This window comes from Halichoerus grypus, chromosome 5 (assembly GCF_964656455.1).
Source record: "Halichoerus grypus chromosome 5, mHalGry1.hap1.1, whole genome shotgun sequence".
NCBI lineage: Eukaryota > Metazoa > Chordata > Mammalia > Carnivora > Phocidae > Halichoerus > Halichoerus grypus.
In genome coordinates, this window is record NC_135716.1 from 72827747 (window position 1) to 72846815 (window position 19069).

The 19069-nt window shown below is 43.4% G+C and overlaps 1 protein-coding gene across 1 annotated transcript; it reads left to right on the forward strand.

Annotated features, from left to right (window-relative positions):
• Positions 1-2677: 2677 nt before the first annotated feature.
• Positions 2678-7952, forward strand: PENK (proenkephalin). The gene is made up of 4 exons (XM_036106076.2): positions 2678-2833; positions 2918-2974; positions 3456-3596; positions 6990-7952. Exons 2-4 carry the CDS (start codon positions 2936-2938, stop codon positions 7650-7652), a joined length of 843 nt encoding a protein of 280 aa, XP_035961969.1. The 5' UTR covers positions 2678-2833; positions 2918-2935; the 3' UTR covers positions 7653-7952.
• Positions 7953-19069: the final 11117 nt, after the last annotated feature.

Consider the following 19069-nt stretch of genomic DNA (forward strand, 5'->3'; position numbering starts at 1 on the left):
AAAGTTTGGGACCTTAGGATCAGAAGAAGAAGGAGGGATCTTGATCCTGACATGGAAATCAGAATTAAATGACTTAAGAGAAGGTTCTCTTCCCTTTTTTGAGTCTGATTTCTAGAGCAGCCTTTTCCCAGAAGGTAATGCAATATCTGAGTTTGGAATAAATATTTACAGGATCATGAAAAGATGAATTCCTTGCAACCCACTGCCACCACTCAAATATAAAGAAATGAATACAAAAATTCATGCCCCTTAGCCTCCATGGAAGACGGAGAAGGGGAATGGAAGAGATCATCCCTGGGTCATGCAAACAATATCGACCCCTCACCATTTCCCTCATCCCTTCCAACATTCAGGCAACACACATTTATTCAGCACTCACTGTGTCCCAAACACTGGCCGGGTACTGGAACACTAAGTGCCCTTGACCTTCTCCTGGGGGCAGCCCTCTCATTCCCCTTCCCTTTCTCTCTTTCCTGACATTTAAAATGCTGCAGAGAAAGACGCAGATTCATGAAGAGAAAGGAACTCAGAGCAGACATTAATTGTTCCAGCAGACAAACCAAACCTGAGGTAGATGCCAGGGAGGAGGCCTCCCCAGAAAGGTATGGCAGAACCTGGTTTTGCCACTGTCTGGGCCGGTCACTTGGATGTCACTTGGACGCTCTGGACCTCAGTTTTCCCCACCTATAAAATGAGGGTTGGAATAAATTATCCCTAAAACCCCTTTCAACCTTAAGCTTCTATACCTTTCCGAGATTCTAAGGATCCTTTCGTTCTAGCACTGCATATCCTAAGGAAACCACACGTGGTGTGGTCATTCCACACACACATATGTCTCAGCCTCTCGTCCCTGATTGTGTATTTAAAGTTCTCGGGTGATGCCCGGCATGCCGGTGCCCAGATATAGCAAGACTGCTTTCCTTTTGGGTAGGATTTGTTCTTGCACTCCTTTTGCACGGAGTACTGCAGTGTAGTCCGCTGCCTTTACAAAGCGCAGGCCATTGGAGGAAATCGCATCCACAGATGTAAGCTCTCCTCTCCGTTGCAGGGAGGGTAAGCAGCTGCAGATGACACCATCAGCCCCCTCCTGCAAGAGCCTAAAGTGTCCAAGGGGCACGTTATGTTTTTCTGGCAAGATGTCAATGCCGGGTCCTTAGGGCTAGGCACCCCAGAGCTCCCCTTTCCAGGTCCCCAGCTGCAGAGTTGCCCCTGCCCGGAAGGCAGACCGTGCACCCCTGTAGCTCTGCGGTCATTCGGGGTGCGGGTTCGGAGCGGGCACTGAGACCCCTTCGCTGCTCTCCCAAACCTACGCAGGAGAGCGCTGCCCTCTAGCGACCAAAATGGGAGATGCAGCGCGCCCCGAGCCTCGGGGAGCCCTGAGGCTGCTGGTACCTGCGAGGGCTGAGGTTGTGGCCCATCCTTGCGGAGGGCGCGAGCGGCTGGGAAAGACCTGAGACCCTCTCTGTGTATGGGCTCTGGGACCGTTTGTGGTTTCCCTCTAGGGCCAGAACGGATAAAGAGACACATGGATGGATAAATAAACAAGATGTATGATGGGTAGGTGATAAACAAACCGAAAGGTTGATGAATGACGGATGACAGATGATTAGATACACCTTTGCCAGGACTTTGTATATGTCAGACACAAGCTAAAGGCTTTCGTCCATTATTTCATTTGCGTCTCTCCGGAATCTTAGGAATGGCGCATTACCTCTTGCTCCTATTTGCCAAATGAGAAAACTGAGGCCTTACACAAGGTAAATAACTTGCCCCTCGGCAAACTTCCGCAGAGCTAGGAAGTGGCGGAGTGGGTCTCAATAGACAGCCCCAGGCCCCACCGTTGGCTCTCGGCCCCCTCCCTGCCGAACGGATGTGCGCCCCCAAGCCCCAGACGGCCGGGTGTACCGCGTCCCTCGTCTCTCCCTCGCCCCTACAGTCCTGGCATGCTGACATCACACCCGCCCTGCAGCGCCTCTCACTCAACAAACATTCCCAGGACACCCTAGGCAGCGCGCTTGAGGCAGTGTGTCCCCGACTTGGAAGCCTGCCTTGAAAGCTGGGTAAAGACGAGTCCCCTCCCGCGGCGGCTGAACGGCTTGCTGTCCCCAGAGGAACGCTGTTCCCGTCCACGTTTGGCAAGGGGTCTCACTAACGTGCAAGGGGAAAGCTCAGTCCCGAGATTTTAAGATTCCCCGTAAGTTTCATTCTCTCCTTTGACCGTTAACTGAGCGCCTACATGCGCCCGGCGCTGTTAGACGCTGCAGCAGGGAACTGGGAGTCCAATGAGGGGGACAGACGGGTGGATAAATGACATTCGGGACGGCCTTGCTTGGCACCCACCGCGACCACCCACCGCCCCAGGAGGAGGCGGAGAAAGGGCAGGTTCACTAGCCCAAAGGGTCTCCAGCACATTCCAAAAATCTAAGACCGTCCACCTGCCCCTCTTAACGCCTCCACCTTGGCTTTGTCCCTGGAGCCCGCACCCCCACGGAGTGCAATTTCACTGACCTCACTCGGGGAGTATTTGATGTCATCCCACTCTCTCCCCACATGTCCTAACTGCCTCGGTGTGTCACCCAGCCGCGAGCTGAGCCACCCCGCGCCCCCCACCCCCGGGACGCTTGCAGGGGCCCGGACGGACCCCTCCCACGAGGACGTCGGCGCGGGGCTGGCGTAGGGCCTGCGTCAGCTGCAGCCCGCCGGCGATTGGGGCGCGCTCGCCTCCTTGGCTTGGGGGTTAATTATAAAGTGGCTCCAGCCGCCACCAGCCCCGGGACAGCGAGGCCAGGCGAGGCAGGCGCTCTGAGCCCCGCAGACGCAGAGGACCGCGACGGTGAGGCCCGCGTCTACCCGCGCACCCGGACGCTTCGCCCCGACGCCCGCCGGGCTCACACCTGCCTTCTTCTCTCCCTTCCAGAGCAGTGCTTGGGACCCGATGTCTCCGACCAACCTGCGCCATCCGATCGCCGTCAACGTGAGTGAACTTGTCCAAATTGCGCTTTTGCTGCGTGCGTTTGGGCCCGTCTGCCTGCTCGGTTTTTTTTTTTCCCCCGGCGTTTCATTCATTGCATGGGGTGCCCCAACTTTCTTCTGGTCCCTGTTTGTGAGCCGGGTGAAAGCCCCCCACCCCCCAAGGCTCCCGTTCTCTCGCATTTGGTGTTCGCATTCGGGTATTCTCTCCAGAATCCTCCTGAGGCAGTGGAAGTCCGGAAAGACAGCCGAGCGCCTGGGCATCGCCGGGTTCGGGGTGGCAGTGTTAACCTGGGAACCGCGAGGCGATCTGCCCCTGGGCTTCCAGGAGCGGCGTCGGCCGGGCGGGCGGGGGCCCAGGAAGGCGCATCCTTGCGACCTCTTGCTCGACAATCCGCAGCTGGGACTGTCCCGGCGAGGGTTCCCTCGGAGGGACCCGCTTTGCGCCCTGCACGCTCGGAGTTCGCGTCCCTTTCTCCCTGCAGCCCATGGCGCGGTTCCTGAGACTCTGCACTTGGCTGCTGGCGCTCGGCCCGGGGCTCCTGGCGACCGTGAGGGCGGAATGCAGCCAGGACTGCGCGACGTGCAGCTACCGCCTGGCGCGCCCGACCGACATCAACCCCCTGGTGAGTGTAGCCGCGGTGGGTGGGCTGGTGGCGGAGTCAGTGCGCACACAGCCTGGCCTGAGGCCGCAGGGCGCATCGCCTGGACGCCATCGGTCCCGCCGCGCGGCGCCGATCTCTGGTGACGCAGGTGTCCGACTGTTGCCCGAACGCTGACAAAAGTCCCGCTCTAGCTCTCAGCTTCGGGACCCGCGACCATTTGGGACGGGGGAGGGCGGCAGTGTTGCCACACAAACCAAGTTCGTTTTAACCCTGGGAATGCAGAAGCCCCGAGATGTGCTCTCTTTTGCGTCTTGGAGAGCACTAGGTTGTCGCCCCACCTGTCCCAAGGAAGATGCTCAGTCACCTCAGTTCCTAACATATCCCACTAAGGGCCCCTTGCACACAATCCATCCTCCCATCCTTCCTGCAAATAATGTCATTTTTTATTAGTGACATTTCGTTGTCTTTCTTTGGATTTCATTTCTCCAGTCCTTTCATCCTCAGATCCCTCAAGCCCTTCCCCTCACCTGTGGATAGGAGAGAGGAAAGGGTTGGGACCGGGAGGAAGGGAGAGGAAGGGGGGGTGCACAGTAGACCAGAGAGAAAGAGATCAGCACGTCTTACAGGCAAGTGACTCTGGAATTCAACTTCTGTCTTATCTTGGGTGTACTTTTGTAATAGTTACTAAGACAACAGTTTAATTTGGCTATGAAATAGGCACAGGAGAGGTGGCCAGGGTCAAAGAGGTGACAACAATGCAAAGATAAACTACATGACTGGAGCTGGGGGTGGAGGGGAGAAGCTGAAAACAAAAAGAATACTCATTCTGGTCAGAGTCCCTGTGCTCTTAAATCGCCCCTGGTGCTCTACTGAATCGGAATCTCTGAATTTGGGACCCCAGGAAGCTTCAGTTTAACTCGCTCCTCCGGTGATTCCTTTGCACTGTCTTCTCAATTTGTGGAAATTGTGTGATGACTTAAAAGGCTCAGTAGAGAATAATGTATTAATCCAAGGAGTTAAGTTCCTCATTTGAGCCTTTGAAGAAATTTTGTGATGTAGATGCGTAAAACAGGGATGAAAATTAAGGAAAAGATTTCCACAAAACCCAAGGCATACATTTCAGGTTAAATGTTTGCTTGTTTCGCTTGAGTTACCTGATCTACTTCATTCCATTTGTGCAGGTACCAACATGGCCTTAAAGAGAAGACACAGAGTAGGGCTTTGTATTTAAACCATGATGAAATGTGGCATCTTAAATAGGGGTAACACTCCCCTTCATCTGTCTTTTGTCTTTCTGATTTGTTTAACCGATTGGTTTTTTTTATTGGGGTTTACATGTAGGGTTGTTATTTTCTCTGTGACAAAAGGCTTTGTTAACGACTATGTTGTTGGTATTATAGCAGTTCTAGAATTTCAGCTCAGATGCAGAAGACAGGAGAAATGAGGCTGCCTAACTAAAACTACGTAGAATCAACATAACAAATATTGAGGCTCTACCACCTGAAAGACACTCGTGCTTGGTTCTCTGGTGGATGCAAAGCTAAGCAGCCACGCCATGATTGATGTCCAAATTGAATTTACTGTCTGATATGATCTTGACCATAGAACACAGAGTGTGATAAATACTACCAAAAAAATGCATAGACCTATAAAGAGGCTTATAAGTTAATGTGACTTCTTTAGTATGAGTGTTTTATTCTGCTTATTTGTCATTATTTCTTTTTGAAGGAATCCCAACATTAAAAAGCCTTTTGGTAATAGTATACAAAATATTCAATGGTAATTTTTGGCAATGAGATCATTTACATTTCATTTTAAAATGGAAATGTTATGGACACCTGAACATCTTACGTTTTTAATGATGTTTTTATTTCTTAGGTATCAAGAATAACACGGGATCACTTTAACTGGATCATCTTTAGATTTTTATATATGCATATATTTAATTTTCTTGGACACAAAGCTTAAATTATTAAGAGCTGGTGAAATGCTCACAATGCAAGAAATGTGAAAATAATATGTGTGTATTTTATATAAATTAATATGCCAATATATATTTTTTTAAAGATTTTATTTATTCACCTGACAGGGAGAGACACAGCGAGATTGGTAACACAAGCAGGGGGAGTGGGAGAGGGAGAAGCAGGCTTCCCGCTGAGCAGGGAGCCTGATGTGGGGCTTGATCCCAGGACCCTGGGATCATGACCTGAGCCGAAGGCAGCCGCTTAACGAATGAGCCACCAGGAGCCCCTATACCAATATATTTTTAAATACAAAGAAAGGACCCGGTTTCTAAATCAAGGGTCTGTAACCTGCGTTCTATAAGTATACTTCAAGCAGCTATCGAAAGCCTGAAGTGCCCAGAAATATTATATAGACTTTATAAATGCTCATGCAATATTAGTTCTCTTTTTTCATACCCAAGTGATCTGTCAAATAGAAGAGAATCTTAACAAAATTATTAGAACATATAGCCTAAATCTTACAATGATTAGGATTTAATTATTATATAATAAAAAGAAGGAATTATATACAGATCATTTCTCATTCCCATTTTGTCAGGTAATATGATTTCCATTGGGGGAAAATAAAAACTTTTTTGTACACCAGTAACTAAATGTTAAGAAACATGAATAATGTGTGAACATTTGTATATGATAATTTCATATCAGAGCTCATCATTACAAACATTTGGTTCAAGGTGATTAAATCTGTTTTAATTTGTTTAAATCTGTTTTCAATCAAGCAGGGGGAGCAAAGCATCTCTACATTCAGCAAATCAATATGTCATAATCCAAATACTTCATAGGACTTAAATTGAGTTTTAGAATGTCTTTCTTTTCCAATTTGTTTTGAAATTGTTTTTCTTTAAAGAATGAAAGTAATATTTGCAGGAATACTAGATGCCATTCCAGATAGAATAGTAACACAAGAAAGTAACCAAACCTTATATTATTAATATTGATTTTACTTGTAAGACAAGAAGATAAAAGGAATCGGGATGATGTCCCTAATTAGGTAAAGAGAAGTTTCTCCCTCTTGGTTAGAAAAAGCTCAAACAAAATGCGATCAACGGTGGAAAATTATCCAGTGAAATTAGATAGTGCCGGCAGCCAATCTAGGTTAAAATTGGGTGGAAAAGGTCTTTTACAATATTGAAATGGCATGGCAGATACAATCTGTTAAAATTCTAAAGAAAAATTCTAATGTGATTCAATTAATTACCCACAAAGATTCCATTTCCCTTTGATTTGCCTGTTCGGTATATTGAAAAGTTGTAGTAAGAAAATGGCAATTACTTTATTGTATGAGAGTTTCCATATCAAAGCACACATGCTGTGGTTCACAAAAACGTGTTTACCTAATGAAATCAGAAAAGCCTCTTGGTATCACTAAATGGAATTCTTTTCCTAGGCTTGCACACTCGAATGTGAAGGGAAGCTTCCCTCTCTCAAAACCTGGGAAACCTGCAAGGAGCTCCTGCAGCTGTCTCAGCTGGAGCTTCCCCAAGATGGTGCCACTGCCCTCAGAGAGAGCAGCAAGCCCGAGGAGAGCCACGTGCTGGCCAAAAAGTATGGGGGCTTCATGAAAAGGTATGGAGGCTTCATGAAGAAAATGGATGAGCTTTATCCTCAGGAGCCGGAAGAAGAGGCCAATGGAGGGGAAATCCTCACCAAGAGATATGGGGGCTTCATGAAGAAGGACGCAGAGGAGGAGGACGTCCTGGCCAACTCCTCAGACCTGCTCAAAGAGCTGCTGGGAACTGGGGAGAACCGAGAAAGTGCACCCCACCCAGAGGATGGTGAGGATGAAGAGGTGAGCAAGAGATACGGGGGCTTCATGAGAGCTTTAAAGAGAAGCCCCCAGCTGGAAGAAGAAGCCAAAGAGCTGCAGAAGAGGTATGGGGGCTTCATGAGAAGAGTCGGTCGCCCCGAGTGGTGGATGGACTACCAGAAAAGGTACGGGGGCTTCCTCAAGCGCTTTGCCGACTCTCTGCCCTCCGACGAAGAAGGCGAAAGCTACTCCAAAGAAGTTCCTGAGATGGAGAAAAGATATGGAGGATTTATGAGATTTTAACCCCCTTGGCAGCCAGTGACCCCCAGGCCCCAGCAAGCCTTCCTCTGCCCCCTATTATCGCGCATTGCTTGCATTGTAGAGCTGCCTTTATTGTCTGGATAACTAACTATACAACCTGACAGTGCTCACTTCAGGTTCTATGTTCTCTTGACCATGTTTATGCTCAGTATTGGTCTATTGCAGCTGTGTCGTTTTCATGCTACAATGATGTTGTTCCCTTGTCCTTTATTTTTGACAAAACATCAATAAATGCTTACTTGTAAATAGATACAATAAACCCATTACCCCAGCTGCATGACATTCGTGTAACTTTCTTCTTCTCTGAGGCCCTCACTCGCCTTCCGGTTCCCACGGTAAATCCTAAGGTTAAAAACACTGAAGCCATCTGCTTTGGGCAGGATCATCACTGGCCTCCTTCTCTTCCAACAGCCGAGGCTGCAAAACCATTTCTCATGTAATTCCTTGTGTATAAAATCCTAGATGAGTTAACACGTTGAGCAAAGTACAGTGCATTTCCACTCTCATTTCTGGAAATCAGACACAGCAAGAAAAACCAAAGCCTAATAGAGAAACTAGCTATGCCCTCCTATAGAAGGAAATCTGCACTTACATCCAGAGGTGTATGTCTGTTTTCTTCAGCAAAGTATTTTAGAAGTTAATAAGAAATGAAAGATAATTTAGCCCCATTTCACAAATGCAGATGAAGCCCAGAGAGGCTAAATTGCTGAGTCAAGGTTGCCCAGCATTTGAAGGATAGAAATAGAATGAAGAGCCGAAATTTCATCTTGTTCCCGAGCAATGTCCTTACACTCCCGCTCCCAATCTCTCACTCAGGCCACTACCAAGAATTGGAAGAACTTGGGACTGTATATTGTTCACTAGTGTATACCCTTACACCACAACCAGTGTGAGTTCTCCAGTATCTGACAAATGGACATATGAGTGAATAAAGGAATGAATGAGGAATTTGGTGACCAGATCACTGGAAATGGTATTATGGATGTTTTAGAAGGCAAATTATCACACAAAGAAGTTTATGGCCACTTCATATTAATTAAACCATTTGGGGAAATATTCAGGAACAATAACAAAAAAAGTAACATGTCCTCCTTTTTTCTAATTGAAACCACCTGCAGCTAAACTCCCATCTACTAGGTCATTTATCCAGGACCCTTCCCCATTCTCTCTTTTGGTGTGCTTCCCCCAAAATTCTGTCCTGCAGTCCACCAGTGTGCAAGCCTGTGTGCTCCACTCTGATGAGGCAGCTCCACTGTCCTGGGCAGTCTGTCCCTCTGAGTCCAGCCCTGCTGGGGTCCCTGGGACATCAAACATGGCCATGCACTATTAGAAAACTCTTCTCCTCCTGATCAGTGCAAGAGGTAATGGTCAACGCCATTCAGAGCCATACCACCACCTATCTTACTGATCCCTGGCAAACTAACTTTTTCTTCCAGCTGAGAGCCCTCTCCTTTTGAACTAGAAATGGAAGTAATGTAACTGTTGGAAGCAGATCAGGAAAAAGGTGATAAACAGCAATAGGGATGCTGAGCATTCAGTGCTCAGTATTGGTCTATTGCAGCTGTGTCGTTTTCATGCTACAATGATGTTGTTGCCTTGTCCTTTATTTTTGACGTGAGCAATAGGGATGGTAAGGCTGTAGCACTTTGGAGGTATTAGATCTCCAGTCAGTCTTAGCCAATCGTTTCCCTGAGAAATGCCAGCATGATATTGCCAGACTTCGCCAAGGAAATCCGAAACCCAGGTCTTCGTGGTAATAGCCCAAGTTTTTAATTTGGGTCATTGATTCCATTTAAAACAGTGTGGACCAAACAAAACCCATCTGCAGGTCAGATTGGAGAGACATGGGGCTAGTCTTATGAGAAAAAAAGTCACTTAATTCTCTCCCCTAGGGCAAAGGATACCCAAACCTTGGAAACAGGAATCCAGCCTGTGTCCTAGAGATGGCAAGAGTAAAATGCCCTTGTCCCTCCATGATAAGATAGTAACATAGTTATTATAATAATACAACATGTATTACACACACACACACACACACACACATATCTCATACAATAGGGTTTGAGAAAATCACAATTTTCACAATCAAATGAATACAATATTTTTCAAATCAAGCACAGTTCTTTATGGAGGAGCCCCTTTTTTTCTAATTTGGGGTAGCTGTGTAGACCAGACTAAAAACCTCAGAGTGGTTAACAGACCTGTCACTTCTTTTGCCACCTGTCACCTCTGCTAAGGGTCCTTCAGTTCCTGGGGCAGGACAGTGTCACTCACTCTTGTATTTCCTCCCCCTCTTCACACCTGATGGAAAATGAAGAATGTAGAGGATGCGCCACAAATGTTTAGGAAGGGAGAGAACAGAGAAGAGGGACAGGGAAACAGGAAAAGAAGAAAGAAAGAGGAAAAGATGGTCAGCCTCGAGGGTGCCTTCTCTCTGGCTGCCCATGAGGCTACCTGCTCCGCGTGGAAGGTCAAATGCAGTCGAGCCTCACAGTAAGTATCACAGTTGTCCAGGAAATGTGACCCGAGGGGTGCTCTACGGGTCTTCCTGGGTCCCCAAATATCTCTCTCGTTGTCGGCCTGCAGCCTGAAATCCATCATTAGAGTTTTGCGCCTTTAACCTTTAAAGGCTTTGATTTTCAAGAATGTTCTAATCAGGGACGCCTGGGTGGCTCAGCCGGTTAAGCATCTGCCTTCGGCTCAGGTCATGATCTCAGGGTCCTGGGATGGAGCCTCACATCGGGCTCCCTGCTCAGCGGGGAGTCTGCTTCTCCCTCTCCCCCTGCCTGCTTCTCTCCCTGCTTGTGTTCTCTCGTTCACTAATAGAGCCGGCTCTCTCTCTCTCTCTCTCTCTCGCTGTCAAATAAATAAAAATCTTTAAAAAAAAAAAAAAGAAAGAAATGTCCTAATTGGATTCCCAGGAGCCTTTGCCTGAATCATCGGGGATGCCCTTTTTAAACTCAGAGAACTGTGGACGGTTAACTGAGAACTCAGATAACTGTGACTGTGGACTTCAGTGTGCACTCAGCACAGGTGTTCGGGGGTCCGGAAACACGGGAGGGACTAGGGTTAGAACTAGCCTAGGACGAAGACTTAGGGTTAGCCGGGCTGGTAGTGCCAGGAGCTCCAAGCGGCTGCGGAGTTGAGGGCCCGGAGAAAGCTCAGCGAGCCCTTAGCGTGGAGGTGCACACTCCCTGCAGAGGGCGCTGCTGCCCCATCTTCACCTTCCCGAGCACCTGGGGCCCCCTTCACCTCCAGCCCCGCACTCGGGCAGCACCCAGTCCGCCTCAAGCCTGGTCCTGGTCTGGGTTTCTTCTGAGAGTTGATAGCTCCGCGAACTCTGTGTGTAAAACTCCGACCAGGCTGCCTGGGTGGAAATCCCAGCTAGTTGTGTGATCTGAAGCTCTTTCCTCATTAGCTGGTTGTGATAACTCCCAGTTCTTACACAGAGATATTGGGCTCTTCCCTACCCCCGCCCCCCCGCCTCATCCTGGGCCTCTCAGGAATAAGGTGCTCTGTCACCCCGGGCCACTCAGGGACCAGGTGCTCTGTCAGCCAGGCCTCTCGGGGATGAAGAACTATCTGTGAGCTTTGGTCTGGTGAGAGCCTGAGAAAACCCAACAGGAGTGTTTTCTCTTCTGAGGTTTGCGTCTCATGGAGCAGGAAGGAATGCAGCGCCCCTTAATACTCATCTTCATTTTCTCAATCTTCTACTACAAACGTGGAAAACCTGTGGAACGAGAAAGTTATCCAAAATCAAAGGCATGAAGAATCTGAGCCTTGAGCTACAGAGGTTTCTTTTTAGAAGATGAAGGAGGAGCATACGGCTTTGAATGCTTTGAAACTATGACGACTGGGAATATTTAGGGGCTTTTTTCTGGAAGTATACCTAAGCACCCCACGTGAATCATTTCATTCGTTCAACAAATAATAGAGCCGGCTACATGAAAATTGGTGGAAAAGCATTTCAGACTGAGAGAACAGTGAGTGCAATGCCGGCAAAGGGGAACACGTGCATAACTGGAGGAACAAGATTTATGAGGCCTTCAGGGTTCTGGGTTTTAGTCTAGATGTGAAAGAAAACAATTCATGTTTGAGAGCAGGTGAGTGGCAAGATAAACTGATGTGTTTCTCTGCCAAATAGAACAACTTTCCTCACTCCCCATTCTCCTGAGAGAAGAATGTACCAATTACGTCAGTTATATCTGTCATCCATATCTGTCATCATCTGGCACCCTTCAGAGCATCCTGGTTTATCGGGGGTGGGGGGGCAGCTATATAAACTTTCATGTTTTATGATAAAAATACAATGAAGAGATTTTGTTAATCACTCTCTGTACCAAAAACCTGCACTTGTAAAGTTTACTCATTGCTTAGAGAGTGGAAAGCAAAAAAACATAGCATACAATTATATTAGTGACCAGGAATGCCTGTCTCTGCAGAGAAGGGAGTACAACAATCACGCAGCAGAGGGACCTGGCAATAACGTAAGCGTACCCATCCATGTCACATGCTTGTGCTTTTCCTCTTAGGTCTTTTTTTTAATCAAGTATAACATACCTACAGGGAAGTCCACATTATCACAAGAGCACATCTCCCTGAATTGCCAGAAAGGAAACATACTGGTTAAAGAATTGGCCAGTAGGGCAGGGGCTTTAGGTGAATTGGGAGTGGGCAGAGCTTACACTGTGAGCCAACTCTTCCCTTGTTATTGCTAAAGTTATTCACTGAGTAAATATTTATGGAGCATATACTGCACTATTTTAGGTCCAAGGACGGCAGAAAACAAAAGTCCAGCCTATTCTCTGCTTTCTCAAACTTACCTCCTACTGGACAGAGTGAAACACTAACCAACAAACAGAGAAGGTAATTTCAGCTAGTTTTAAGTGCTCTACTTGTTCTTCCAAAGAAAATCCAAACAAAGACAGAACTATACAGTGTTACAGTGAGCTTCCTCTTCCATCTCCCCTACCTTCCACAGAAGTAACTATTAAAAGTTCGGGGTTTATCCTAAACATATATATTTTTTCATTAATGAATACACACACACACACACACACGCCTGCAGAGACATACACAGTTTTATTTTCATTGTCAACATGAATAAAATGATTCTGTACATATTATTCTGCCACGTTTTTTCCCCACCTACTATATCTTGGCAATATTTCTACATCAACATGTAAGTCTGCCTGATACTCTTCAACTGATTCATGGTTATTGTGTAACATGTGTGCTTTGCTTTTTAAAAACAACTCCACTGGCAATTTTTTCATATTACCAACAGTGCTGCAGTAAACATCCTCATAAATATATATGTACTACATTACATGCGCTATCCTGTATAAAAAGGGTGTGTGTGTGTGTGTGTGTGTGTAGCAATAGCAGTAGTAGTTGTCAAGCAAAGTACCACACAATTCCAGGGGAAGACTCTAAACACTTCTGCCCATTGTATCTTGGTATCAGAGTCACCAAGGAAAACATAGTACACTCAAGCATTGGATGGACCCATGTTTCACTCACATAGAGAAGACACAGGGCAAGATCAGCTTCAATACTAGGCATCAGTCCCCCAGTGACCAGCAGGTCTCTACCCATGGCCAACAAAGGGCAATTCATCTACCTGCACCCCTCTCATGTGGCATTGGAAGGAACCCCGTCCCCTCCTTGCAGAGGACAGATATTGCAGTGAGGTTGGCCAGGTGTCATATCACGCACACCACACTTTAAGCAAAGATGAAAGAGCACTCACAGAGCATGAAACAGGAGAGATATTCCCACACAAGGTGATAAGCTTCCAAAAGACTGTATGGGTTCTTTATCTCTTGATAAGGAAGTGCAGGGTCAAGGCTCATTCTTTTTTTTGTTTTTGTTTTTTTTTTAAGTTTTTTGTTATGTTAATCACCCTACGTTACATCATTCGTTTTAGATGTAGTGTTCCATGATTCATTGTTTGTGCATAACACCCAGTGCTCCATGCAGAACGTGCCCTCTTGAATACCCATCACCAGGCTAACCCATCCTCCCACCCCCCTCCCCTCTAGAACCCTCAGTTTGTTTTTCAGAGTCCATCGTCTCTCATGGTTCGTCTCCCCCTCCGATTTCCCCCCCTTCATTCTTTCCCTCCTGCTATCTTCTTTTTTTTCTTAACATATATTGCATTATTTGTTTCAGAGGTACAGATCTGAGATTCAACAGTCTTGCAAAATTCACAGCGCTTACCAGAGCACATACCCTCCCCAGTGTCTCTCACCCAGTCACCCCATCCCTCCCACCCCATCCCCCACTCCAGCAACCCTCAGTTTGTTTCCTGAGATTAAGAATTCCTCATATCATTCTTATGCAGACTGCTTATGAGACTTCCTTTCTTGCCAGTACTATACATTCCAACTATTCCATAGAATGACCTCTTAAAAGTGGAATTGCTGGGTCAAAGGAGATGCATATTTAATATTTTATGGTTATTGACACATAGTTTCCAAAAATACCATACCAATTTATATTCCCATTTATAATATATATATATATATATGTCCATTTATCTGTTTGGTTGTCTTTTTCTGAATTGATTTCTAGGTAATTTTTTGACAGATTATATTAAATAATCCTTTTTCTGTATATATTGAATTATGTAATTAAGAAGTTCTAGTTTTCCATCATGTGTATCTTAAGCTGTAAATGTAATGCCTCAAATTACAAGCCTCTTGGAAAAGCTTTGGAATTACACTTTCTCAAAACCCTAGAAATCACCTAGTTGTGTTTTGAATGGGACCATTACTCCAAGGAAGAAACAAGTCTGTCTCCTGATGGTAGCTTTAATGTGAAATCATTCCTTGCAAGATAAAACACAAAAAAACGCAGAAACTTTTGAGAGTTGGAATACTTCACCTGGCAACTCCTTTGTGCCCAAATAATCCCACAAAACAAGCAGTCAGCTACTAATCCATACATTCAGTTATTGATCCAATCAGCTTTCCAAAACTGTAGCACAGCCTAGGAATGGCTGCCGTAGCAAAGAAAATACATAGGTCTTTGAACAGAAGAATACTGAGCCATAGAAGGAAGGCCAGGCAGAAATGGCTTGATACGATCAAGAGTCTCTAAATTGAAGGCTGACAACCACCTTGAGGCAGCTTAGGACAATGGGCCCCGTTGAGCATCTTCTGTACCTGAAAGACTTCAGATGAAATCAAAACTAAATTTTATATGACTAGATCCTTGCTACACAGGGTCTTAGAAGATATTCTAGGGGAAAAAAAAGAACTTTTATAGAATTTTATCAGAATTTAAAGCCACTAAAACAAAACATTTCGCTTAAGATCAATCAACCATTATAAATCAATTGCACTAGAAAGCCGGTTGCTGATTGATCCTATTACTGATGACTTCCAAGGGTCCACTTCTTCACTCCTCCCTGCTTAGTGTTCCCAGGCTAGTCATGGTCTTTCATTATAGCTCTCACAAAACACTCTTTTTTTTTTTTTTTTGATTGTTTGGTTTATTTTTCCCCTCACAGCACATGTTGCATTTTATAACTATTTGTTAATTTGTGTGATTGATTTCTGTCTCAACAAGTGGGAAAGTAGAAACCATCTCTGTTTTACTTGCCATAGGCATTCAATAAAACAGCATTATGAGTCCATGCTCCCATCTAAACTCATAGCAAAGATATGTAAATTGTTTTAATTTAAAAAAACATGACTATGCTCAGAAAAGGATGAACCTAACTGGGTGATGGACATTGGGAAGGGTATATGTTGTAATGAGCACTGGGTATTATATAAGACTGATGAATCACAGACTGGTACCCCTGAAACAAATAATACATTATATGTTAATTTAAAAAAAGAAAAAGAAAAAGATGAACTTCCATGTAGCTTAGGCTACAGATAGAAATACACCATGCTAAGCAGGAGCTGAAATGGTGGGTTCCTGGGCTCTGAGCCTAGAGACTAGTGGAGGTGGCCCTCTACTTTACTTTTTCATGATAACTGGGACCAAAGAGAAAATATGAGAGCCAGGTCCATTGCCAAGGGTATCATATAGGGGCAGGTCTTGCCCATCTATTGAAAAAGTCTGAAAAAAAGTCAAGAATGCTGACCAGGACTCTGGTTTCTTGGGGTGATAGGAGTAAGTAGATACAGTTAAAGAACCAGTATCTGGGCAAAACCACCTGTCAGTTTAGCCACTAGATTTGCAATATGATTAACTCCATTATGGGGAAGTGTCCCCAAACCTCCAATATAAATTCAATTTCTGAACCAAAACTGATAAACAAGTAAGAATGGGGAAGAGGGAAAAGAGAAATACTCCCATTTTATACAAGTGGCACTATAAAATTCTAAAATACATAAGGAAAATAACTTCAAGAAAAGCCAGCAAATGCAACAAGGTCACTCGTGATGAAATGCATATATTAAGACCATCTGAAAAGACAGTTTAAAGCAAGTATTACAAGATTTTCAACAGAATAAAGGAAGGAAGGCCCTCCATAAAAAGGAAATCAAGAAACTTTGAAATTAGAATGTGTTAGCAATAAATGAGGTATATAGTTATTTGGAAAAAACTAGTAAAGCAAGATAAATTCTAGACTAGACACAGTTCAGAACTGCATTAGCTAATAGAAAGTTAATAATGAGGAAATCACCCACAACAAAACAAACATTTTTAATTGAAAACATATTTAAGTGACAAGAATAGATTGAATAGCTTCAATAATATCTTTTAGGAGTTCCAAAAACCTAGACTATGAAAAAGGACAAAGGAAAACCAGTAACCTTTCACATCCACTAGAATGGCTACCATAAAAAAGATAGTCAACAACAAGTGTTTTCAAGGATGTGGAAAAGCTGGAACCCTCATACATTGCTGGAAAACCGTTTGGCAATTCCTCAAAAAGTTAAACATATAGTTGCCATATAGCCCAGCACTTCTACTGCTAAGTATATATATACAAGAGAACTGAAAGAATATGTCTGCACACAAACTTGTACACAAATGTTCATAGCAACACTATTCATAATAGTCAAAAAGTAGAAACAAACCAATACCTGTCAGCAAATGAATGGATAAGTAGAATGTGGTACATCCATATAATGAAATATTATTCAACCATAAAGGGATAAAATACAGATACGTGTTGCAACAGGGATGAAACTTGCAAACATTAGGCAAACTGAAAGCAGCAACACACTGAATGTCACATATTGCATAATCCCATTTATATTAAATATCCAGAATCCACAGGGGAAGAAAGTAGATTAGTGTTTGCCAGGGACTGGAGGAAGAAGGTGAATAGGGATTGACTGCTCATAGTCTGAGGTTTCTTTGGGTAGTAATAAAACTGTTATGTAATCATATAGTGGTGATGGTTGCACAATTTGGCAATATATTAAGAACAACTGTATTGTACACTTTCAAAAAATGAATTTTATAGCATGTCAGTCATATCTCAATAAGGTTGTTATTTAAAAATACAACAGCTACAAATTTTATGGGATTGAAGACAGGCTTTATCCAAAGATAGAAAACATGAATGGAGCACTGGGTGTTATACACAAACAATGAATCATGGAACACTACATCAAAAACTAATGATGTAATGTATGGTGATTAACATAACATAATAAAAAAAAGAAAGAAAGAAAAGGGGACCAAGCAGGTTACATAAAAGTAAATACATATTTAGCTATATGACGGTGAAATTTAAAGCAACACTAGTAAAGAGAAATCTAAAAAACTATCAGAGATAAAAGACAAATTACTTACAAAGTAGTAACAGACAGACTGAAGGTCTTATATTAACATAATATATGCTAGAATACATTAGAAAACGTCTTTTAAAAATGAAGGGCAGTATGGGGGAGAGGTGGAGAGATTTAAACCAAAATCCTATATTTAATTAGTATTTAAGATTGTAACGTTGAGACTTTTAGAATAGTACAAACATTAGGAACATTTACAACTCTTTCTGAAAGATATACTAAAGGATACACTTCAGCAAGAAGAATAATGAATAGAGAAGGAAAGGGTAAAATGAAAGAAATAACATCGAGACTCTTGAATGTTAATATTAGTTAGCATTGACTATTTCAAAAAATGAATTTGAAAATAAAAATTCCAGATAAAAATAACTAGGAAGAAAAGAGGCAGAAAATTCAGTGGGTAAATAGTGATAGAATCAAAACTGTTTTCAGAAATAGCAAGAGAGGAAAACAAGGTAGTCAATTCTTTTTATAGGGCTAATAAAAATTACAAGTGTTATTGGTGTATAATTGATATACAGTAAACTGTACCTATTTAAAGTGGAAATTCTTATGAGTTTGAAATATGTATACAAATGTGAAACTATCATCACATTCAAAATAATAAACTTAATCTTGCCCTTTAAAAGCCTTCCACTGCCACTTTGCAATTCGTCCTTTCCTTTCCAACTCTGCCTATCCCTATCCACCATCTTTTTCTGGACATTAGTTTGCATTTTTTAGAATTTTATGTAAATAGAATAATACAGAATATACTTAATATACTCTATTTTGTCTAGCTCCTTTCACTCAGCATAATTGTTTTGAGATTCATCCATGGTGTCACATGCATCAATAGTTCATTCCTTTTTATATTCCTTTCTATGGATAGACCACAATTTGCTTCTCCATTCACCTATTGAAGATTTTTTGTTGTTTCCAATTTGACGCTATTACAAATAAAGCTATCATGGACATTCATGTACAAGTCTTTGTGTGAGCATGTGCTTTCATTTCTCTTAGATAAATACCTAGAAGAAGAATGACTGGGTGGTATGGAAGATGTGTATTTAACTTTTTAGCAAACATAAAACTTTTTGCAAACTCTTTTCAAAGTGGTTGTATCATTTTTCATCTTTCAGTTCTACTAGCTTTTTTTTTTTTTTTTGCAGATTTCTTTGGATTTTCTACATGAACAATGATGTCATCTGTAAATAAAGATATTTTGAGCTCTTCCTTTCAAATCTGTATACATGCTATTTCAATTTTCTTGCTCTATTGCGTTAGCCAGAACCTACAAGAAATGGTAATAGCAGACATCCTTACTTTGACTTTCTTAGAGGGAAAGCATTTAGTCTTTCAGCATTAAGTATGATGTTAGCTCTAGGTTTTTCAGAGTTGTATTTTATCATATTGAAATTTCCTTGTAGTCCTAATTTGCTGAAAGTTTCTAAGAGAGATGGGTGTTTTATTTTGTCAGAATCATTTACATTCTCTTCTAAGCACTGTTTTACCTGCATCTCACAAATTTTGATGTCCTGTTGTCTTTTTATTCTGTTCAAAATTCTTTCTAACTTCCTTTTGGGTTTTTTTCTTTGACCCACTTCTTTTTAGAGGTGTGTTATTTAGTTTCCAGATACTTGGGGATTTTTCAGA

Excerpts from the sequence above, each read along its gene's own strand:
- PENK (XM_036106076.2), top strand. The coding sequence starts at position 2,936 with ATGTCTCCGACCAACCTGCGCCATCCGATCGCCGTCAAC. Across the intron at positions 2,975-3,455 it reads GCCATCCGATCGCCGTCAAC|CCCATGGCGCGGTTCCTGAG; the intron begins GTGAGTGAACTT and ends TTCTCCCTGCAG. Across the intron at positions 3,597-6,989 it reads CGACCGACATCAACCCCCTG|GCTTGCACACTCGAATGTGA; the intron begins GTGAGTGTAGCC and ends TTCTTTTCCTAG.